This window comes from Panthera pardus, unplaced genomic scaffold, assembly GCF_024362965.1.
Source record: "Panthera pardus isolate Hobbes unplaced genomic scaffold, ASM2436296v1 HiC_scaffold_6, whole genome shotgun sequence".
Taxonomy (NCBI): Eukaryota; Metazoa; Chordata; class Mammalia; order Carnivora; family Felidae; genus Panthera; species Panthera pardus.
Window position 1 is genome coordinate 118,627,287 of NW_026526991.1, and position 25,196 is coordinate 118,652,482.

A 25,196-nucleotide genomic window follows, 5' to 3' on the forward strand; every position below is an offset into this window, starting at 1 on the left:
TCCTTTCCTTTAATGGCAAGGCAGCCACGCTCATGGAGGAAAGAGAGAGAATTCCATGTCTCTTAGCTTCTGGAATCTGCAAATCGGGGCCAAGTTACAAACTGCAGGCATGATCACACCTCGTTGGTTTTAAAACCACGTTCTGTTTCTCATATCTGAGTAGTCTTCATGGAAACCTAAAAGCGTGTCTGTGGGTTGGATGGCGAACATGTGCTGTCTTGTCATCTGAGGACAACAGTTGATTTCCTCACACACACACACACACACACACCCCACTGTGTAAAAGGAGGCTGTGGGCAACACAGAAAGATCGCTAGGGTCTCCTCTAAAAGTGAAAGCAGGACAGCTTTACTGAAACTCATAGCCAAAGTTCTGAATCCTAACGGGTTTCATCCATATGGTTGATATTTGAGTCTCTACGTGCTCACTGCTGGTCTTTATGTAGGTACCACATCTGCTTAAGAGTTAAAACAGGTGTCCTCCCCAGCCATAAACAAGATTTTCAGAGGCGATTCTGGGGCCCCTTGTGGCCTCCACGTAACAGAAACAGAACTGTGACAGCCACGAAAGTCCAGTTCGAAGGCCAGACATATCAAAAAAATAAGGATACCAAGGGAACAAAGACACTTAAGGACGTCAGTGAGAAAAAATAATGAAATAATAAAAAGCAAGGGTACTATGACACTCAGTCCATGTTTCATGATCAGCATGACTCAATCTGTCTTCACGTGGTGCTGGTTTACATTTAAAGTGTAACTAGCTAAAAATAAGCCTCAAAATCCTAGATTTTCTGAAGTAGCAACACAGCCTTCACTTCAAATTGCACATCATTTCTGACATAAAAAAAAGCAGTTGAGGACGCAAGAAGCCTTTTTCCCAAGGTGTCGGCTCTGTCCCACAATGTCATCACTCATATTGCAGTCCAGCATTCCCTAGAAATTCTTCCAGTGCTTTCGATCGGACCTCCTGGTCTCTGGGTCCTAAACTCACACACCTTGTGGGGGACACAGAACAATCGTCCCCCAAAGATGTCTGCATCCAAATCCACTGAACCTCTGACTATACAAGAAAGGGGGATTAAGGTTGCTGCAGAGCCGACCTTAAAATAAGGAGATTATTTTGGAGCACTGGGTGGGCTCGATGTAATCACAAATGTCCTTAAAAGTGGAAGAGGGAGGGTTAGAGACGTGATGATGGAAGCAGGGTCAGAGAGATGCTATTTGGCTGAGTCTGAAAATGGAGAAAGGGGACCACAAGTCAAGGAATGCGTGTGACCTCCAGAAACCGGGAAAAACGGAAACATTCTCTCTAGAGCTTCCAGAAAGGACAGCTGATGTCCTGTCAGAGACTCCTGGAGTTTATAGTCCACTGAGGACCATGTCAGACTTCTGACCTCGAGAAGTTTAAGATAGTAAACCTGTGTCATTTTAAGCCACTAAACGTATATTCATTTGTTACAGCAACAACAGCAAACTGATACGTGCTGTCCGGAAGCAGAGACAGCCTTACCTCGGGAATGCTACCAGGACACGGACAGACAGTGCCTGGGTCTCTTTGACAAGAACACCTATCATTTACTTTTTTCTAGTTAAACTCCAGCATCCAGCAAAGTGCTAATCCTCAGAAAGGATGATATAAAATGGTGCAGCATCTTCTAAATTTGTGTGTGTGGTGGGGAGGAGGTACAGCTGGAGGGGAACGTAACATTATTGTTAGAAACTCAATCCCTTTTTAGCGAACCTGCATTAATGTGATTTTAAAAATCTGCCTTTTCTGTTCCCCGGTGCTTTTTTCTTCAAAATATCCCTGTGTGCTTTGAATGTTTGGATAATCTTCTGAGATGATCTACATCTAGAGAACTTTAGCTCCCAAATCATGCAGATTTTTGGACTATGCCTTCAACGTGATTCAGATAAGGTCTGATAATATTAATACAGTACAGCAGCAAACGGTCTTCAATTTGAAAGGGAACAATTTAAGCAGAATGCTTGGAATAGCTGACAGGAGAATGTTAACAGATTCTACGTGGAACTGTACATTGGTTTTTTTTTGTTGTTGTTGTTTTGTTAGTTTTCATTGGAGAAAAAAAGAGCAAGAGATCCTCTGAGTAAGTTAATTGTACGTAGACCACAGATACTTTTATGCAAAGATTCTCAGGATCCCCTCGGAGTGAGGGCACAACAAAATTCCATGCTTAGAGGTAAATGAGGATGTGTCGGGCCCTATATCACTCCCTTTGCCCCAAATGTCCAGGAAATCTGATTTCTTTGCCAAGGAACAAACAATGAGTCATCAGACAAGATGAGTGTTGAGCACCTTTAAGATCTGACGGTGGACTGTGGTTGCCATCAGGAGACCATGCCAGAGAACGAACGGGTCGGTCTGACCTGTCGAACAAAATTAAAAATAGAACGGGAACACTTACCCTCATGTCTCCATTCACAGTTTTCGGTGTGTGATTGAATGCGTGCGCAGGGTCCTTATTGTACACTTTGAGGAGCGATCGGTCCTGAATGTTCCTGGAATCAAACACAGCAATAACTATGGCAGATGAAAGGAGCCTTATTTTGCCCATGTCCTTTGCCTGCCCTGGAGAATCAGGTAAAAGACATGAACAGACACTCCAGCTGTTGTCTACAATCAACCAGACAAAAAGTCCCTTCACCACAAAATAGGCAAAAATAAATAAGGAAAAGGAGAAAAGTGACTTCGGCTTTTCTATCCTGTTTTTGTTCTTAGGAAAGTATCAGTCTTTCCCCAGAGTCCTCCACCCACAAATACCAGGTAGCACGGGCTTTCTTTCAAGATTTGAGCAAGGAAAGCTAACACTTAAAGACACAATAAAGCTCCAATACTTACAATACGTTCAAAGAGATGTGGTTAATATTTAAATATTTAATAGTTTACTTTGCCCAAACACCTGGTTTTCTGCTTATCTCATGAATGCGCACAAATGAAAATGGTTTCCCCTTCAAATACTGTCAGCAAGGAAAAGAAAATGTATTTGCAGTCCAGAAAAAAAAAAAAAAAGAGTACCACCAAGATCAAAGCTAGTATCCTTCCGATGCTTTTTTTTTTTCTCTTCCACCGTGGGTTTTAAAAAGACTTTTCTGCATACAGGTTGACTTACTGGACGTGCAGGGTATTTAGAAGGAATAGCAGAGAAAGTCTTCCGCTGGTCTGTCTCTCCTTCTGAGCCCAGCGTTTAGAGCTCCAGTGTCAGCCATAGGGCAGCAAAGGACAGAAGTCCCACACCTTGCTTAGAGCCCTACCTTATAATTGTTTAAAAGCCTATGAACGTCGATGAAGTCCTTCTCCCTCCACATTCAGCTTTCATCAGCAGAAGGGCCACCCAGGGCACTTTCAGCCCCGTCTACACTGAGTCTCCCCAAGGCCGGTGCGCTGAGCTCAGGGAAATGTGTGCAGGAAGACGCATTCCTTTCCTCCAGGTGCAGCACACGCTCTGTGGGCTGATCGCAATCTCTGGCATTACTGGGTTATGTTTTGTTTTAAATGAAGTGAGGGATTCTTGGACTGGTCTTGCTTCCCTCCTTTAAATATGTCAGTAATTGCTTTGAAGCAATGACTAGCCCAAGCTTGCATGGCTGTCCCAGCCTTCAAGTAGCTCATTACAAGCCGGTGTGAGAGGGGTTGGGTTACTGCGAAGGCAAGAGCTCACAGAAGTTGAGGATACAGGAATTCCCTAAAGGACCCTCCTGTGGCTGGAGGGGGGGGGGGAGTCACAAGGGACAATATGAAGAAGCTGAAAACCTTACTGAGCCATGAAAAAACTTAGTGTGATTCTAAAGGTATTTTAAAAAGATGAGGTTGGTTTATGATTAATTTAGAAACATGCTCATCCAAGAGGAACCAACAGTAAAGGCCCAGATTGCATTTACCATGGCAACATTTACAACATGGGATTTCAACCTGACCGCTCTACAGCATTTCCCTAAGGAAAATACGAAGAACCCAACACAATGACGAAATAGTTAAATGTTTAACAAATACGCTCTCACTTCAAAAATACTAGATATGAAAGGAAATTTGTCTCAAAAATACTGGATGTGAAAGGAAATTTGTCTCTGGGCTCAGAAGATGAAAGCCATTGTCTTCAGTTATAATCTACAAGGTACATTTTGTGGGGAAGGGGGACACTGCATATAATGCCGATGGTGAGAATTTATTCTCCCATTCAAATAAAACGTAATTGAGGCATTTTATGCACATGAGCAAAGAAAGAGAGTAATTCTTGGGAAAAAAACCTACATTTGATCACCTAGCATAAACATTATATTCATCACGAAATAAAAACACTTTACCCACTTAAAATATTTGTAGGTCCATTTTTATAAGGAAATCAAAATACTGAAAAGTAAAATTATAGACAAAGTTATAAATCAATGATTTTCCAATTAAACATTAAAAAAATTTTTTTTTAACGTTTATTCATTTTTGGGAGACAGAGACAGAGTACGAGCAGGGGAGGGGCAGAGAGAGAGGGAGACACAGAATTGGAAGCAGGCTCCAGACTCTGAGCTGTCAGCACAGAGCCTGACCCGGGGCTCAAACTCATGAATCGTGAAATCATGACGTGAGTCGAAGTCGGACGCTTAACCGACTGAGCCACCCAGGCACCCCACCAGTTAAACATTTTAAATGAGATTAAAATCACTTTCACAAATGTAAACATATTAACTGAATATTATTAATGTTTAAAGAAAGGATCCCATCTTCTCTCAAGCACTATTTTTATCTATTTTATCAACTGACTTTGCATCAAGGAGAAGTATCTCAGTTTGACATGTGGGGCGACCTCTTCCTCTTTGACCTCCCTCCCATCTCTTTTTCTAAGACTTCCTTGCAACACTCTGGAAGAACGTGTAGAGGAAACCCTAGCAGTAACACCCTGAGTTTGGGAAAGTCTCCAGAAAATCGTGACTCATTGCAGCTTAAAAGTGCTTGCATGAAAATAAATAAGTAAATAAATAAAAATGGTTGCAAGACAGTGGGGTCCAATTGTTTCTAATCACCTCATCAGGCTTGAGCTCCATAATGAAAAGTGGCTTTGTGTAGTGTCATACAGATTTATTATTCCAGTACTCTGACTGCACAACATGGAAATTCAAGAAAATTGCTGTAAAACAATTGCTGTATGTCTGTGTGAAAATACTACATGCGATCGTATGACCGCAAACACACTCTTCAGAGATACTGCGATCACTCCACGTTTAAGTTCATGCTCTATAAATTCGATTTTGTTTTTTTGGTGACAGGCTGATTAATAATTTATTTCAAAAAACAGACATGAATTTTCTGATACCCATGAATATTTAAACGTGTTTTTTAAAAGCAGCAAGGCCGTGCAACAGATGTAGCACCCATACCTTAGGGCATGCGTCAAACTTTGAAAGCCCTAAATTACTCATACACTTTGGCACACGCCTAAATATGTCATCTGTGATCATTGTTAGATATTTATCAGTTTACACTCAGTATGCACTAGGAGGCATATTTTTAGGAAGTGGTTCTTATTAATTTCATAATGAAGAAACAGGGCATCCTGTTGTCCCCATGGGGAAGGGACCCAAAAATCCAAGTTGTGGACCAGGTCAGTTGGTCAGGGAACATTCCGAGGGAATAAGAAACTCGTCACCAAGGATGTGGACAGTCAGGCCTGGGGCTGGGCTTGGAAATAACCTGGCTGTGTGATCTTGAATGAGCCCTTTAACTTTTACACATCTGAGTTTCTGGTCCCATAAAATGAAAGGGCTGAATTAGTCACTACATAATTTTTTAAGTTCTAAAATGTCTAGAGGCTATAGGAGCGACTGCTTTTCTGTGCTGACCTAAGTCCAGTTTGTCAGGCTGTTTGGCTGGAAGAGATCAGATGGGTCCCCTCTGCTCTGGACACACCAACACCTCAGTAGACACAGATGTTTTTGCTTCTGTGCAGCCTGCTGTGGCTTGAGTCTGCTTAGCTTCATCTGAGAGGACATTCTCCTGGGGGCCCTGGAGAAAGCCCACCTGGGAAGTGAGATTCTTTGGTAAGGCCAACTATTTAAGAAAAACATGAAAAAGGACAATGTTTCTCGGCCTTTTTTCTTGTGGACAACAGCACAGGGTCCCCTGCTTCGACTCTAACCTGTTGTTAGATATGGCGCAGTGGGATCATTACCTAAAAGGTTTCACAGCCTCTGTGAGGGAAAGAGCACTTGAGAAGGAGCTGGGAAAGTTCCAGTCACAAGCATGGCCTTATGGTGTTGATCAAGTCCCTCCACTACCTTCTGGGCCTCAGTTTCCCTAACTCTTAGTGGACTAGATTATTTCTTAACATTCTTTTCAGATGTAATAGGCAAGGATCTATGTGGAAGAAGTCTGTCCTCATCTTTGTAAACCAGACCTTATAAATGGATTACAGAAAAGCAGATCGTGAATCCACACCTGGGGGTAAGATAAGCCTACCAATCAGGGTAATAGCTGTGCTTTGTTCATGGGGACACGGAGAGATTAGGACTCAGTACAAACTGTAACAATGCTAAATGCAGTATGTTGGACATACACACACACACACACACACACACGCGCGCGCGCGCGCACACACACACGGTGTAACTACCTACCTTACGTCGTTTAGTTCATAATAGACATTTCTGCTTTCGTCTTTGATGTAAATGGCAACACTGGGCGACTCTAGCATCTTCATGGTGAGCTGCTGTGGAAAGGCACTTACGAAGAGAGCACGGATTGTGTCTGCACTTGTGATTTCATTCGGCATCCTGAGCTGCTTGGTTTCATCCCCATACTGGAGATAGAGAACCCCTGCATGCAAAATGAACAAGGTTATCAGTCCAGATCAAGATGCACACAACACGCAGCAAAAGTTCAGCCACTCCTGTCTTACCACAGACAGCAATGTTCAGGACAAGCTTGGAAAGAGTGTAACAAGAGACATTTGTTTGGAATTTCCAAAGATTCGCATAAATATTCACTTTTATTCTTTGGAGTCCAGGCAGATGTTAAAGAGGCTAATTTTCAACTCTTAAAACCAGAGACAGGAAGCTAACTTCTGGTAGCCAAAAGCAAAAGACAATACTTGATTCCCCTGAAAGGAATATTTAGGAATTTGACTCCGTAGGGTGATTTTCCCCAAGTCTTTCGCTAACAAACAACACAATCATTATAGCGATGGGTACGCTATATAGTTTAAATCTTTATAGTCCATTCAGAGACATGTTAAGTGGAAAGGCTACTATATTTCTGTGGCTCTAATACATATTTATTGAATGTTTATACCAAATGAAACTATCTAAGAAAAGAATCTGGCACCCCAATGTTTCAGAAAGAAAATGGAGCAAACCAGTTACCCAAAAGACAAACGGAAACATCAGATCACAGAATTTTGGAGTTCCAGGGGGTGTGTGGCTTCCAATGAACAATACCTCCCGGTATTCATACCCCTGTGAATGTAATCCCTTACCACATTGTGTCTGGGTTTGACCATGTCTCACTTGTTTTGACCAATGAGACATTAGCATGCAAAATGCAAAATGGAGGCTTGGTAATAAGTGCTTGCACACTAGACCTTATCTTCTTGATGAGTGTGGTCTTGGACGCTCCCTCACTGAACCAAGCTTCTGTGAGTCCAGCTGAGCCCAATGGCGAGGCCACGTGAAGAAGAATGAAAGTCCTGACTGACAGCCCCCACTAAGCCCCCATTCGACAGCCGGACCACTGGCCAGTCATGCGGGTGACCCATCTTGAGAGCACCTCCAGCTCCCAGGTGGCCTGCTCCAGCTGTCAGATGGAACAGAAATGCAATGCCCCCTCCAAGCCCTGCCGAAACTACAGAATAAAGCAAATAAATAGTTGTTAATTTAACTCACTATGTTTAGGGTCCCTTGTTATTCAGAAATGTATAACTGAAACAGGATATCAAAGATCCGGACATTTCATTTGAATCCACTTCCTGTGAGAATCTATTGAGGACAGACTAATACCCTTAGAGTAAGCTTTGGCAGGAGAGACTCAAAAGAGAATAGAATATGGTTTCTGATTAAAGATGGCAATTCATGCAACAAATTCGTCTCTATCTCCTCCTGAAAGTCCAGTAAGGTGACAACGAAGATTAACAAAGCATAAATTAAAGAATTAAGGGAATGAGAGAGGAAACAACAACAGACAAGAGAAAGTCAACGCCTAAGTCTTCAAGGGGAGAACTCCACACAAAACATGCAGGGCTGGGGCGCCTGGGTGGCTCAGTCGGTTAAGTGTGTCTGACTCTTGATTTCGGCTCAGGTCATGATCTCAGGGTCGTGAGATTGAGCCCTGCATCAGGCTCTGTGCTGAGCGTGGAGCCTGCTTGAGATTCTCTCCCTCCCTTTCCCTCTGCCCCTCCCCCACCTGTGTGCGAACTTAAGCGCGCGCTCTCTCTCTCTCAAAAAATAAAATAAAATAAAATAAAGAAATAAAATAATGTCCCTTTAAAAAAAAACCAACAAAAAAACACAAAGGAGACTAACAAACAAAAAACATGCAGGGCCAGGGAAGCTCCAAACCAAAGCAACAGATCCTTCTGAGGGGAGGAATTCAGACTGAGTGCAAAGCATGAAGCCCGATGGAACTTTTCCTTCTTTTTAATGGTGCTGCAAACTGTTTGAAACTCCCCTTCTATCCCACTCAGCCAACCGACTCCCTACAGAAGAAGACTTAAGAGGTAGAATAAAACAGACTGGATTCTGGCTCATCAGGCACAGGGGAGAGTGGGTGAGGTGCCTTCTGACAAAATGCTTGCAAAGAGGTGACCCTCAGTCAGGAAGCTGGAGGAACCCTACAGGGGTTCCATTACACTTGAGGGTAATGGTCAAGTGCTGTCTGATCACCTCATTGCGAAGTGGCCCAACCCCATATGAAAGCTTCCAGTTAGTACGACTATGCCCCACTCACACATTCACAGACTACCCAGGATTAACAGACATTTCACAGAAACCACTAACATGAAACACCAAAATAAACAGAAAACAGAAACTCAGAAAAGATGAGACTGTCCAAGAAAAGGGGAACATTTGGAGAACAAGGGCAGTCTCTGGGAACCATGACAGCAGGAATTAAGAATTGAGGGAGAAGAGGCGTGCCTGGCAGGCTCAGTCAGTAGAGCATGTGACTTTTGATCTTGGGGTTGGGCGTACAGATTACTTAATTAAAAAAAAAAAAAAATTCAGGGAGGAAGAAAAAGTTGATGAAATCACAGAAAGTAGAGCAAAAAGATGATGGGACAGGAGACAGTGAAAAACAATAAGAAAAACAGAATTATTTCAGAGCATCCCAAGTCTTACTAACCGGAATTTGGATAAAAGAGATTAGGAAAAGCAAAAGTTCTACAAAAAGTATCCTGAAAAAATGTTCCCCCACACTGAAGGACCTGACATCAGAGATCGAAAAAGCTTATGAAACACACCACAGACTCGGGCTTGTCACTGAGACATTCCAGATGGTAAGGGGAGAACAGAAGGTCCTACAAGTTCCCAGGATTTGGGGAGGAAGGTCACAAAGAATCAGGAGTCAGAAAGGCATTAGAACAGCCACCCGGAGGGGGCTTGGGTGGCTCAGTTGGTCTAGCCTCTGACTCTTGATTTCAGCTCAGGTCATGATCTCACAGTCCTGAGATGGAGGCCCCCATTGGGCTCTGGGCTGGACATGGAAGCTGTTTAAGATTCTCTCTCTCCCTCTCTCTCTGCGCTTTCCCTACTCTCTCTCTCTAAAAAAAAATAAATTAAAAAATTTTTCAATAAATAAGTAAGTAAAATGAAGGAAGGAAGGAAAGAAGGAAAGAAAGAAAGGAAGGAAAGGAAGGAAGGAAAGGAAAAAAGGAAGGAAGGAAGGAAGGAAGGAAGGAAGGAAGGAAGGAAAGAAAGAAAAAGAAAGAAGGAAAGAAAGAAAAGAAAGAAAGAATGAAAGAAAGAAAGAAAGGAAGGAAGGAAGAAAGAAAGAAAGAAAAAGGAAGAAAGAAAGGAAGAAAAAGAAAGTCAGTCAATAGCAACTCAGAAACCAGAAGACAATGGAGAAATAGCTTTGAAAATCCAGAAGGAAACATTTTTGATCTCAGTCTATATCCATGCAGACCATCAATGAGGTATTTATCATAATCAGCTTCTCATGAGGCCTTTCCACCTTGTCCAAAATTTCAGCAACCATTCACCCTAATACTTCATACCCCCCATTCTTATTTCATTTCTATTCCTCAGTAACATTCACATACAGTGTAATTCATATTTTAACTCTTGCTGATATTTGTCATCACTTTCTTCCTTGAGACTGTAACCTTCATGAGGTCTGGGATTGTTTTTTAAACTTTTGTTGTTGTTCACCACAGAACCCTTAGTGCCTATAGATACCACCTGTCGCGCAGCAAGTCCTCAACAAATGTCTGTTGAATGAATGAAGGAATGAATGGTTTGTCAGTCAGCCAAAAGGAATGTTCGTCTGGGGTCTGTGCAAGCTGTAAGGGCTTTTGCTACATGAAACAGCCTAGTAGTCTTGTTTCTGATTTGTACACAGATTAGAAATACTTTCTGAAGTAGCTGTTTCCTTATTCCTTGATTGGAGTAGTCCTTCTGCGCTGAGCATAAGCAGCTAGATTTCCCCTCCGAGGAAATTTTGATCCTCAGCTTCTTCAGGGAGTGAGTTTTTCAAAATATCCATGCCGTTACACATTCCTCAGGGTTCAGAAAAATCCTTTCAAGTCTGTCTGATCACACAGATCTTGCAATTTTTCGTCCCAAACGGGAGACGTGGTGACTGCCCCAATGGGATCGGTAATGCCGTAGCAAAATGCCAAAACCACTCTTGAGGTCTGGGACCCGACCATGCCTGGGCGAGGCCCCCGCCAATGGGTTACTTATGGCCTCGCTACAGTCAAATCACCCAGAGGGCCTGGTTCTCATTCCCACATCTGCATTCTGTACGTGTGTGTGCTTGAAATAGAATTTGTAGGCTCTGAGTGAAAAAAAAAAAGAAAAGATTGGGCCCAAATGACGGTTACCTCAGGGTCTGGCTGGTGCAGCTGCCAGCTGGGGCTACGAGTCCAGTTAGAGATCGTGAAAACGCGGAGAAGACGGGAAAAATGCCTTTTCAAACAGAGGGGAAGAGTCTTTTTACACTGGATTCAGTTTGCTTTCTCGACTCAGGAGAGGTATTTCGAAATGCTTTAAGTCAGAAGGCAATCTCTTAATATATGATGGCGTTTTACTGGCACAGCGATGAGATTCAGTACACGCTGGCTATTTTCCTAGCCCTCGGCTGTACTGCCTGATCCAGATTCCAGGGGCAGTCTGAAGGACTTTGGATCATAAACTCTCATTTTGTGAAGGAGGAGGACAGGGAAACGCCTTTAGAGGTCTGCTATGTGTCAGCAACAGGATGCACGTTTTTCCCATCAGCACTGTGTCTCCTGTCAGGTGGCTATGATGGCCCCGTGTCACAGATAAGGAAAAGGAAGATCAGAAGGTCCAAGGTGCCTGCCTAAAGCGAAAGCTAGTAAATGGCTATCTAGCTTCGATATCCCATTCTGTCAATCCACAGACCCCACGATCCCTCCCTTGACGCATAAGGCGTCTGAAATTCTGCACGGAGTCTTACCCATCTCCTCCAGTCTTCCTCTCGGGACAATGCTAGTTGTCCTCACACTCTTCTCCTGCCCATCTGCTTGACGATACTGAAGCATGATGGGGGTGGGGGGCAGCTCAGAAAAAAAGATTCCCGTCTTTAAGTCTACTTAAACGCTGACACATGGTTGGAAACAATCCACTTTGCCGAGGGGAGCCGGGGCAGGCATAGGGCTCTGAGAGCAACAGTATTGAAATCAACCTCAAGACACCTGGAGCCCCTCTGAGAGGCCAGAATGTCCCAGGGTTCTTCCACCTCAATGGCCCCGCAAAGGCAATGTGGATTTTTCACCAAGAACTCTTGGTCACATTTTACAAAACAGAAATAAAGTACGCTTGGCAGGTCACGCTGGGGCTATACATCCTTATAATCTTTTGAATCTCGGAATGAGTTCCGGAACGTGGGACATCTCAAATATTCCTTGTCTTGATGTAGTTAAGCAAGGATTTTCACCCAGTCGCCTAGCTACGGACTGAATGTCTGTGTGCTCCCCCCCCCCATTCTTATGTTAAAACTCTAATCTCCCAGGTGATGGTGTTTGGAGGTGGGGCCTCTGGGAGGTAATTAGGCCCCTGAGGGTGGAGGACCCCGATGCCAGGAGTGCCCTTCTAAGAAGAGACACAAGAGTTTGTTTTCTCTCTCCGTTCTCTGTCACACGGACATAGACTGAGAAGAGAGCCATCGGCAAATGGTGAAGTGGGTCCTCCCCGGGCACCAGCCGGATTTGCTGGCACCTTGGTCTTGAACTTCCAGCCTTTGGAACTGTGACAAATACGCTGTTTTAAGATACTCTGTGTATGCGAGTTTGTGACAGCGGCCTGAATGGGCCAATACAGACCTCAGTCTCCCATTGCTGCCCTATTACCCCACACCAGGCCGCAGTCCTATGGCACTCTGGATGTGCCGCAAATCTTGCTGTTCTGTGAACTCAGCATGCACGCTTGCGACGCACGCTGCACCGCCACCGTGGGTGACCTTCCCACCAGTTTGCTCGGCACACACACTACCTCCTCTGAGCGATCTTCCCCGACCACTCCTCTGTCACGTTTCCACTGAGAATCGAGGAATTAATTTTTCTTTCTTTTCAAGTTTATTTATTCTGAGAGACAGAACAAGAGAATGCGTGTGCGTGCACGCAAGCAGGGGAGGGGCAGAGAGAGGCTCTGTGCCGTGAAGGCAGAGCCCGACGTGGGGCTCAAACCCACGAACTGGGAGATGGTGACCTGAGTTGAAATCAAGAGCTGGACGCTTAACCATCAGAGCCACCCAGGTGCCCCAGGAATTAATTTTTCTTACACCTGTGCTCACATTGTGTTTTACTGAAATTATAAGCATGGCTTTTTTTAAAAAAATTAATGTTTATTTATTTTTTAAGAGAGAGATCGAGTGCAAGCAGGGGAAAGGCAGAGAGAAAGGGAGACGCAGAATCCGAGGCAGGCTCCAGGCTCTGAGCTGTCAGCACAGACTCATGAACCGTGTCTTTTTTCACCAAGGAAGAGTGTGAGGACAGCTAGCATTGTCCAGAGAGGAAGACTGGACTCAAACTCATGAACCGTGAGATCGTGACCTGAGCTGAAGTCGGATGCTTAACCGACTGAGCCACCCAGGCGCTCCACAAGTATAGCTTTTAATTCCACAGTATGATTACCTGCATTCATCAGATGGGAATATATAGTAGAATGTTAGACTCGTAGTAGATGCTCACATATCTGTCAGCTGAAATGAATTCAATTCTCCCTGTAATGTGGCCAATCTAATATGTATGCTTCCCTTCTGGCATGCCTTCCACAATCTCCCCTAAATGGCATTTCCCACAGGCAGATGATGGGGACAATCCAAATGACCTACATTCCTCAGTTTCTCCAAATCCAATGTATGATTATGCAAATCAGTATCTGCATTACAACTATTGCAAATGGCCAATTGCCTTAAAAATAGAAAGAGTGCTTACAGTACTTTCCGATAGGGAACTCAGTTGTCAACTTAATAAGAAAAATATAAATATGAAAATATTAAGATAGCTTTTTATACCTGTGAAATTGGCAAAGGCGTTTACAATACAATAAACAGTGCTGACAAGGGTTGGGAAAATGAATTTTCTCACATACCACTGTTGGGAAAGTAAACTGACAGTGCTTCTCTAAAGGGCTATTTGTGTCAAAATCCCTCTAAATTATACATACGGTTTGAGCTGGTAATTTCATTTCTACATATTTATGCATAAAGATGTAGTGGTCAGGATGCTCAATAAAGCATCATCTATAGGAAGAACATAGGGGAATTCCAACATTAGGGGAGTCATTTAATAAATCCATTCATTTGATAAATCAATTCGTTGAACACTATGCTGTCATTAAAGGAATTCTAGAAGGATACGAGAAAATTTTTATAGTTTGTTAAGTGGTAAAGCATACTACAAAACAGAAAGGAACCAGATTTGTAGAAATCAGTTAATCACCTTGATGGCAGGGATGATGGAACAGGTCTTGTTTGGTCTGAAGCTTATACAGTTTTGAGGGACCTCTTTAAGAACAATTAGAAATAGCAAATCCAGTAGGAAAGTTAATTACTTATGCATGGGGACCTGAACCTTGGTTTCATCGAGTTCATGGTAAGTCTACCTATTTGATGACTGCACACCAAAGTGACAAGAAGAGTCATTGTCTTTGGGTGATAAGGTCATGGATGATATTGTTCTCTCCGATTTTTCTGCATATTCTCCATTTCCTAGAATAAGTATGCTTTCATTTGATCATTTGAAAAGGTAACCTCCACAGATCTAAAGAGACTGGCCAACTAGGGATTCTCCTCAGGAAACCGGGGAGTTTTTTCAGCCGGAAGAGATGGGCCAAGGAGGCTGCTCCTAGAAAGATTTCCGTTGGCGTCGGAAGAATTGTAAACTGGCGTCCGAAATGGGGACGACATTGGTGGTTGATATAAACAAAAGATTCCAGGTTAGTTAACACGCTGGTGTATCCTTAAGAGACTGAATTCAAGAGTCTTATGATTTAGAACAAAATGAACTGAAGGGGACCTGTAGGGATGGCTTCATCCCTTCACTACATAAGCCCCTATGATGTGCCGGGTCCTATACCAGAAATGGGAAGTACAGAGGTAAGCCTCTGGTCACCCTCTGTGTTCTAACCCCTCCAGAGGGGCTCCATAAACGACACTGTTCTTTAGAAGTTAGCGATTCATAGCTAACACCCGCTGGCATTCTGTTTTGGACACAGCAGCGTTTTCAAGACAAGTCTGCGTGGGTTCCTTGAAAAGCTCCAGCATGCCCTCAGATGTCAGTAACTTTTCCCGTCCTGAGCAGACCCATGCTGCTATGTCCCTTCCTATGGAGTAGCTTTTCAAGCAGGTGACAAAGCAGGATGGCGACAGTTGCCTTGTGAGGAGGAACAAGGTAATAGAAAATTTATTCTCCATAGAAAGTTGATAATCTTTATTTTTGGAATAACCTCTCAGCTTTCAGTGTCTTTGTTTTGGGTAACCAGCAACTCTTTGCAGAAGTATCTGAAGAATGATTATATCAATCAAATAGCTGCTTATTTCATCCAGATACCTGATATTTAAGGCAATGTAAGACTTTGTGAAGTCTTTTAACTAATTTATCTTCTATTAGTTATAATTGAGGAACTATGGAGGCCCTCTGGAGAATCCCTAAGGGAGAGTCTTTATGAAAGACTAAGAATTTCCTGGAAAATAAATGCAATTTTATGCCAAATTCTAATTTACAATGTGCTTTAAAGAGTCCTAATTGTGGAGCCACCTGCATTAGCATCACGGAAGAAGATGTTAAAAAAAAATAAGTCTGTTGGAAGTTGAATATGATAGAGTCTTGCCCCACTCAACAACCTGACAGGCAGTAGTCACTGGACAGAGATCCTGCTCGGAGGCACTCATTCTCAAGACAAAGTCTTAGTCATGGCACCACTGCGATTAACTCCTTAACTTTATTTTGTTCCAGACAAATCGGTATACCTGGGACTCAAGTGATATGATAGTACCATTGAAGTGAGATCCCAAGGCATTTCTCTAAGAAAAAAAAAATGCCTTGAAGAATGTGTTGATGACTTCTGGAATTCAAGCTGTGTTAAAGTCATGAGTATGTCAGATGCTGACTTCTGGGGCTGGGACCCTATTCATTCCCAGTGGATCTTACTACTCTTTTACATGGATAGTTAGAAACTTGTCTCTGAAGAAGCTATAATGCACAGTCACTACAGAACCTGCACAACGTCAAGGGAGTCAATAATTTAATCTTGAAGGTTAGTCAGCAATTAGGGTGGAAAATGCATGAAATGCTGTGAGAAACACCGGAATTAAGTATGAGAAGTACGGTACAACTGTAACTAAATTCTTTCTTATACTTCAGGTGAGCAGTCAGTTAAATTAAACATCGCAATGTCCATTCATTTTATGTTTTTAAGTTTTTTATTGTTATTTTATTTGAGAGAGAGAGAGAGTACAAGCAGGGGAGAAGAGCAGAGAGGGAGAGAGAGAGAGAGAGAATATTAGGCATGCTCCATGCTCAGCACAGACGCTGATGTGGGGTTTGATCCCACGACCCTGGGATCATGACCTGAGCTGAAACCAAGAGTCAGCTGCTCAACCGACTGAGCCACCCAGGCGCCCTGTCAATTCATTTTATAAGGCTAGTATTAATCTGAATGATAGGCAAGTAGTAAAAGGAAAAACTTGAAATTTAAACACAACCCCCTAAATAAAATGTTAGCAAAACAGACCTAGCAAAGTATGAAAAAATACATCATGACCAAGAAGAATTTATCTCAGGAATATAAGGATGGTTTGACACTACATAGTCTAGTCTTAATATATTCTACAATAAGAAATAAGAGGAGTGCTATACGATAATCTTGATAGCGTCAGAAAAAGGTTAAGAAAAAATAAGTTAAAAGTAAGAACTCTTTTAATTTGGCGAAAGGTATCCAACCAAAAACCTCAAAGAAGGGTAACGCTTAATGATGAAACATTAGAAACATTGTCCTTAAACTTGGATTTTTGTGGGGGAATAGGAGCACCAGGCTGGCTCAGTCAGTGGAGCATGAGACTGTTGATCTCAGGGGTGTAAGCCCAAGCCCGATGTTGGGTGTAGAGATTACTCAAAAACAAAACCTTGAAACTCAGATTTTTTGTTATTGCTGCATCTGAAGTCAGTCTGAGTAGCACCGTCAGTACAAGAAAAAGAAATAAAAACGCATATGGATTAGGAGGGATAATCAAAACTGCTTTTTCTCAGGTGATATAACAGCAAATCCAAGGAAACCTGCAGACACACTATTAGAACTAATGAGGATTCAATATGACTGAATGATGTACAATCAATATATAGATTCAACAGCAACCCCAGATACTAGAAAAAAAATTAGAGAATACAGTTTAATAAAAATATACCACTGACAGCAACAATCCTGCAATTCTGAAGAAAACAGTAAGAGGGAGTACTTGCTGTATTAGTTATCAACACTATTAACACTGTGGTTTTGGCACAGGGATGGAACAAACAGAATTATGGAACAAAACAGCCCGGAAAAAGACACGGGATTTATGAAAGCTTGATATATGGCAGAAGGAGTGGGACAAAGCCGTGAAGAAAGGACTATTCAAGAAGTAGTGTGAGGAAAGCTGGTTCTCAAAATGGAAAAAGTAAAAAAAGAAAAAAAAATCCTTTCCTTATGCTATAAGTAAAATAAATTCCTGATGGACTAAAGACCTGTGAGAAGTTAAAACTACGAGATTTAAAAAACAAAACAAAACACGATGCTGTCTGCTAACACACTGATATGGGGACTTTTATTTTATTTTATTTGAGAAAAAAAGATAGAGAGAGAGAGAGAGAGAGGAGCAGAAGGAGAGGGAGAGAGAGAACCTTAAGCAGGTTCCACACCCAATGTGGAGCCCAACGCGGGGTTTGATCCCATGACCTGAGCTGAAATCAAGAGTCAGATGATTAACTGACTGAGCCACCCAGGCATTACAGGGACTTTTACAAGAAATAAAAACCATAAGCCATAGAGACAAATACTGCTGAATGACACTACATTACAGAATATTTTTACTGTAAAAGGCATTATCACCAAAATAAAGAAGACAGACCACGGTCTGAGAGAAGTCATTTACAAGTCACGTGTTCTACCAAGGACTAGTATTCAGAATAAATAAAGAACCCTTATCAATCAATAAGAAAATAGAAAGTGGGAAATAATAGATATCCCAAACTCACGGCATAAGAAGGCAACTCGCAGAGGAAGAAGCCCCAGCAGCCAATAATCATAAAAGTGCCCAACCTCACTATTGATTATGGAAATAAAAATGGAAACCATGGCATTGCATACCCATCAGAGAGGCAAAAGTCAGTAAACCCAGTGACCCCAAGTATTGGTGAAGTCATGGAAAATGCAGTCTGCTCTTCACTGCTCGTGGGATACCTGGTAAAACCGAAGATGTTCATCCCGCCACCTGACTTTAAATTATCCATCAGAGAGAAGAATCTCACAAGCCAAGCACTTGTTCTAAGATGCTGTTTACAGCGCCATTTCCCACCACTTTGTTCTCACTGGTTTATTCACATAATGGGACAGTAAACAGCATTTACAATGAAGAAACTAGAACCACGTCTATCGACGTGTATCAATATCAAAAACATAATGTTGCATGGCTGCAGAAAGTTACCAAGGATGCACGCAGTATGTTTCTATTTGTGTAAAGTTTTATAATGCAGAAAAATAATATATACTATTTATGATATACCAGTAGGAGCACTAAAAGTGGCAGGACAGTCACATCCCCCAACTTCAGCATGTAGTTAGCTCTGGGAAAGTAGGGAGGAAGAAAAGAAGATCGAAGTTTACATTTTACTTCTTTAAAAATGCCAGAGGGCCTGAAGCAATTACAGAAAGATAGTTTTCCTTTCAGAGCACCCAGCTAGCTCAGTCAGAGGAGCATATGACTCTCGATCTTGGGGCCGTGAGCTCAAGCCCCATGTTTGGGACAGAGACTAGTAAAACAAAAATAACTTTAAAAAAAGAGAGAGATACTTTTCCTTTTAAAATTTGACAGAAATGTATAGAGCACTTTCCATGTACCAGACACTGACCTTTCCAAACATTAACTCCTTTAATCTTCTCTATGAGGTCGCTACTGTAATTATCCCCATTTCACAGATGAAGAACACTGAGGCAAGAGAAGTAACTTGTATGACTCATCCTCCCCATTAATGACAGTAACCACTGTCCTATGCTGTCTCTCAACTGTTAAACAGATGTGAATATCTGTTTAACTTTGGTAACGTCTATTATATTATGTTTTCTGTCTTTTTCCATTCAAAAAACTAAAAACCACATATGTGTGTGTGTATATATATATATATACACACACATATATGTATGTATATTACACATATACACACACATGTGTGTGTGTATATGTGTGTGTGTATGTGTGTGCACACACACATATATTTAAAAGAATGCCAAATAATGCTGTCTAAATAGAGTCACTTCCACAGAGGACCCAGGAGCTTATACCTGAATGTAATTATGGGAATTTGGGAAGTTTTCCTTGACTTTTGATAAAAGAATGGGTATGGGAATTTTACAGTACAAAGGATAAAGGGCACAAAAGGAAGAAGAAGATTTTCTTGAAGACAAGAACAAAAGTGTGAAAGTATAGTAATCCTGGTCTCAGAAAAACATTTCTCGACCTTTCAGGGATATGCAAAATGCAACTTTTACAGTTTCCAATGCATGTTTTCAAAGTACCAGAAAGACTCTAGCTATAATTCAGAAAAAGCCTATAACCACCCCACTAGGAGATTTGTACATCCTGCATTTTCTTCAATCATTCTGATAAGCAGATTTAGGTACAGAGATCATGGACATTAGTAAGACACCATCTGAGTTACTCTGAAACTTATTTTCTTCCCTGCTAAATTATTAGTATTTTACATAATAATAATCACTAATTATTTTGGATGAAGAAATAGATCTCTAGCAAAGTTTTCAGTATGAAATTCTAACTTTTATGTCATTTACATGTAGATTTCAAAAACCCACCGGTATTCAGTGTTAATTTTATTATTCAGAATTTCTTTGGTTTTCTACTATTCTGTGAAAATTACTCTGCTCGAAAAGGTAACAACCTTCTTCATCCTCAAGCTGGGGGAGAAAGACATTGCAAGATGTTAACAGGATGAGCCTTTTTTCTCCCCTTGTAGGCAACCCCCCCAGGATCACCAGGGATTTCCCGAGGAAACTTCCCGGGTAAATCGGAGCAGTGTTGCTTATTTATACTTTGATATGCTAATGGCAATAAAATAAAAACCATCCTTTGCTGACAAATGTCATCAACAAATGCCAAGAGACCCACTCTCTAGGATTTCGCTCCAGAGGGCAGACTCCCGACTTTGTGAAACTCATGTTTATAAAGTAGTAACTGTGGGATACTTGGGCCCCAAAGAGTCTTGCCTTCTGGTGCCACTTCTTCCCACATCTTTTCTCTGCCTTGCTCCCGTACCCCAGCTGTACCCCTTGGTCTCCCCCCAAAGTCCAGGCTTAGACAGGGGGTCCCATCCCCGGCAAGGCTGGTCTCTGTGGGTCTGTGACTGTCATGGAACTCATCCACTCTCTAGCAGCTCAGGGAAACATGCTGCGGTCGGGGGTGGAGGGGGAAATGACCTTCAGCTATCGGTCAGACTGTCAGCAAACGACTGGTCTTTGCCACCCTGAAGCCTAGGGGTGGATCTACTCATGTCACCAGGCCCAAAAGGGGGAGCTGCCTCAGTGAAAAAGGGGAGCTGCCTCAGCTGAAAGGTGACTCTCTGGCCACAGGCAGCCATTGAGGGATATTCAGGAACACTCGCTCTTCTGCTCCCCAAGTCTGCGAGAGAGGGCGATGCAGGGCGTGTGGCCAACTAGGAGGGTGAGGCATGCACTGGGTAGAGCAGCTGTTCGTCTTCTGGGCTGCTTTTTCTCAGCTTCTTCTTAGGTGTCTGAGGGGGAGGCTCAGAATTCTTTTCCAGAAAGTGGTGAGAAAGAGAGTGTGGGCAGTTTGGGGGAATTCATATCTCACTGGCCTTCATTTGGAGCTCTTAAAAAAAAACCAGACTTGCTGTTTCTCTTTCGTGACCCAAAAATACAAGGCAACCTACCCGATGTCCTTCTCTCGTCGGAATGATCGACTTCCTTAATGTCTGGGGTTCCATAGAAGCGCAGGGCCCATGTGCAGGAGTCCCCATGGAAGGAGGGCCAAACTGTGTGATGGAGGAGGGGTGCGGGAAAGGGACCCTGCCCCGGGCACTGCGCTTCAGAGCTTCTCCCCAAGTACTGAGGGGTGATGGAGGCGCGGCTGTCAGCAGGGCCCACGTGGGCTGGATAATCGCTCACATGTGCGTGGTGGAAATGAGGACAGGCTGGGGGTGGGGAAGCCCTTCTTCATCTCGTGACCCAGCACAGAACTCCGTGAGCATTTCTGAGAATGCTAAAAGCAAATCTAGTTTTGACGTGGTCACAAAGGTATATTTATCGAAGGATGAGGAGAGAATGCATTTCATCTAACAGTTGGCCAGCTCGATTTATAGTTTTAAAAATATTTAGACAGATGGCACATGAGCCCCTGTGCTCTTGCCCCAGGCAGGCTTGAGAGTGACACGGAGAGACGAGACGCGTTCCCCCCAACGTCGGCATCGAAGCCGGGGACGGGACCTTCTTCACCTTCCGGCACTCGGGGTGGGTGTGCCGTCCACTCTATCAACAGATGCCTTTCTGTTGATTTTGTTCTGAGCAGTCCTAATGGAAGCAGGCACCTGAGTGGCGATTCGGTGCCTTCATTTCTGGGTTTATGTCAGTAGAAAGGGCGGTGTCACGCGAAGCTGACGTTAGTGTCTCCACGTTTTTTATACGGTGGCGAACTGCTTTCCGTGCTGCTTAAAGCTTTGCGTTTTTCCTATTACTGTCACCTGCTAATCATTCTGTTTATCCGTTCACTACCTGATTCCTCCGGGCTTTCGGCGGACTCTCCCGGGGCTGCCGTAAAGGTTCCCTCTGCCGTGACGGGCCACGGCTGTCCTGTGGACACTCCCAGACAGACCCAGCCAGGCTCCAGCCTGAAGTGGGCAGTGACACACAGCATGAGGCAGGGTGAGTCTGTTCCGAGGCTTGTCCCTGGCTTCCTGCCCATCCCCACTCCCTGTGTCTTCCCTGCTGCTCCAGTATCGCTCCTCCTGTGTCCTCGGGTCCATGCCAGAGGGTGTGGACCTTCTGGGAGCCTCCTCCGTGTCTTCTGTCCCTGCCCCTCCGCACGCCCTGTCCCTGTGGGGAGATCTGGAATATCGTGTCAGTCCCGGCCAGAGGCATAAAGGGGTTCCCAAGAGAGCTATTGTCTAGAAGAATCCAGAGAGATGGCGGTGGAAAGGCCGGGGACGAGTGCTCAGGACTTACTGTCGTGTGAGCAGGAGAGGAGAGAGGATGGTGGTGGAGCCTGAGCTGTTCGTCAGGTGTTCGGATCTAGGTCCTTTGGTGGCACATGTCCCGGTGGGGGTGGGGGCTTTTCAACGATTTTGCCAGGCTTCTCTAATTTTCCCAAGGCTACCCTTGTTGGCCATTTCTTGCTTTAAGAGCAAGTGGGAAAAGAGCGTTGCTGCTGTGGGGAATCCCAGTTGCACAGGGGTAACGAGATGAGGCCACACTCTCCCCCACCCCACCCCTGCTACTGCCCGGCCCCCCAGCACGCAGGGACTCCAAGGAAGGAGTGACTCAGGGTGCTAGGGGCCACGATGACGATCTCCAGGACCTGGCTCCACAAGTGACCTTTTGAATCGCCCTCAAAAGACCCCGGAAGACTTTTCATTGTACCTTTACCTTCTGTTCCCTCTGGTACTTTCCGAAGGGGCACGTAGGAGACATCACACATGGCTGTTTCCTCCTCCCCATTTCCCTTTGAGGTTCCAGTGCTGCCTTTTAAGAGCAGCTTCTGTTCTCAGCACCAAGATCACAACAAAGAACAAATGTCTGAGGGTGGCTAAGGCAGCTGAGGGAGTGGTGGGTGGGGACAGGCCGCAATGACAAAAGCGTCCCTGCTCAGATCCCTGTCCCCTGGTCTCCTTTACCACTGCCCGTAAAATATCATCCATGCTTCCAGATCCACCATAAATAACCTTTCTTTCCCCTCTCCCCACTTTCGTAGGTAAGAGACCCCCCCCCCCCCGCCGCCAAATGTCTCAAGATCAAAATGATAATTGTTGACATTCCTACTAAAGGCACCTGCTTGATTAGCTAAGGGATCAATCAAGCCACGTTGTTGCCTGGGGCTGCCCTCATCAAAGCATGCACTGGACACACTGAGCACTTATCCCTCGCTAGAAGAAACCTGGAGAAAACAAGACCCAACTCAAATGACTGTCACTTACAGGCGTCCGTGCATTCTCTTGGCTTTATTTTCTACAATAGCAGGTCCACGGATATATAAACGTTATGCTTTAAAACAAACGTAACAAAAGAGAGAATAATAAGCTTGGTCCCTTTTCCACAGCACAAGTAATTCTACTTCCCTAGTGGGCTCATCCAGGTTAAAACAACTAGAGGCTAAGCAGATCCTTAAATGAAAGCTTGAGGAATAGAGAACATTCACGAAGCTCAGGGCCATTTTACATGCACAGAGCAGGAGCGCTGCACCCACTTCAGCACAATTAATGCCATAAAAGAGAGATTTCAGGGGCGCTCGGGGGGCTCAGTCAGTTAAGCATCTGACTCTTGATTTCAGCCCAGGTCATGATCTTGCAGTTCGTGGGTTCAAGCCCCGCGTCAGGCTCTGTGCTGACAGTGCTGAGCCTGCTTGGGACTCTCTCTCTCTCTCTCTCTCTCTCTCTCTCTCTCTCTCTGCCCTTCCTCTCTGCTCTTTCTCTCAAAAATAAATAAACATTTTATTTAAAAAAAAAAAAGACAGATTTCATTCCCTCTAGAAATATTTGCTGAGTACCTGCCACACTGTTTTCTGAAGGTTGGGGATACAGCAGGAAGCTCAGAGGTCCTAGCTTCTACTGGTGTAGGAGAGACAATAAGCTCACAGACAGGAATGTGTAGAGTGGGCCAAATAATAGGGAACCAAACAAAACAGGGCGTGGGGGACAGAGAGCAGTGGGGTTGGAGTGGGTGGATTGCTATTTTATTCACAGGAGTTGGATGACCGCTGCTAAGATATTTGAAAGAAAGGTGGGAGCCGGTCTTGTAGGTATGTGGGCAAAGAACAATCCAGGCAGAGGGAACAGCAAGTTCCCTTGAGGCAGGAGCAGCAAGGGGCCGGCACGTTTGGAGGGAAGTGAGTGGGGTGGGGGACAGGAGGAGGAGAGGAGATGGGGGAGGAGTCTCCGTAAGCCGGGAAGCCAACAGAGGGCTGAAAGCAGAGGTGTGGCAAAAATGAGATTTATTTGCCAGAGCCACTGTGCTGAGAACTGACTCCCGGGGACAAGGACCCACCTCAGGAGACCACCGGAATTGAAGGCACTAAGCCAGGAGAGAGAGTGTGGTAGTTTGGACCTGGGCAGAGTCCCAGGGATGGTGAGCAGTGACCAGATATCTGGATGGATGCTGCAAGGAGGGTGAATAAAATTTTCTGACAGATTAAGTGTGAAATGAGATCAAAGGAGGGGTCCAGGCAACCGGCAGGAGGGGGACGCAATCAACTGAGATGGGGAAGACGCCGGAAGGACTGGGTGTTGTTGACGAAGAACTAGAAGTTCATTTTGGAGCCTGTTAGGGGGAGATGTCAAGTAGGTGATGTGAAATATGAATCTGGACTTCAGGGGAGAGGTCTGAGCCGGAGGGGTCATTATCATTGTTACGGACTGAATGTTTATGTCCTCCTCTCAACTTGTATGTTGCAGTTGCAACCCCCAATGGGACAGTATTTGGAGGTCGGCCCTTTGGAGGGTGATAAGGTTTATCTGAGGACATGAAGGTGGGATTAGCACCCTCATAAGAAGAGACACAGGAAAGCTTGTCCTCTTTCTTTCTCCCTGCACAGGCACCAAGGAAGGGCGACATGAGGACACAGAGAGAAGGTGGTTGTCTGTAAGCCAGGAAGACTTGGACTTCCCAGCTTCCAGAACTGTGAGAAAAGAAATTCCCATGGTTTAAGCCACCAAGCCTGTAATATTTTATCATGGCAGCCCAAGGTGACGAAGTCAACCATACAGGGGACATTCGGCACCATGGGACCAGATCAGATCACCTGGGGAACTAGTATAACTGAGAACAGATGGAGTCTGGGGGCTGAGGCCAATGCTTATGGGTGAGAAAATGAGAAGGAACCAAAAAGAAGACTTAAGAGGAGCAGTCAGTAGGGCGCCCGGGTGGCGCAGTCGGTTAAGCATCCGACTTCCGCTCAGGTCATGATCTCGCAGTTCACGGGTTTGAGCCCCGCGCTGGATTCTGTGCTGCCAGCTTGGAGCCTGGAGCCTCTTCAGATTCTGTGTTTCCCTCTATCTCTGCTCCTCCCCCGATTGTGCTCTC

General features: G+C 44.1%; 1 protein-coding gene across 7 annotated transcripts in view; it reads right to left on the minus strand.

Moving 5' to 3' along the window:
• The window catches only part of KIAA1217 (KIAA1217 ortholog), a 447,403-nt gene that overhangs the window by 92,961 nt on the left and 329,246 nt on the right, over positions 1-25,196 (minus strand). For all 7 annotated transcript variants that reach the window (XM_053895904.1, XM_053895903.1, XM_053895907.1 and 4 more), the window contains 2 exons: positions 6,624-6,822; positions 2,426-2,519 (listed from right to left, as the gene is read on the minus strand). In XM_053895904.1, the coding sequence (XP_053751879.1) occupies positions 2,426-2,519; positions 6,624-6,822 (293 nt within the window). The remainder of the gene's footprint in view (positions 1-2,425; positions 2,520-6,623; positions 6,823-25,196) is intronic.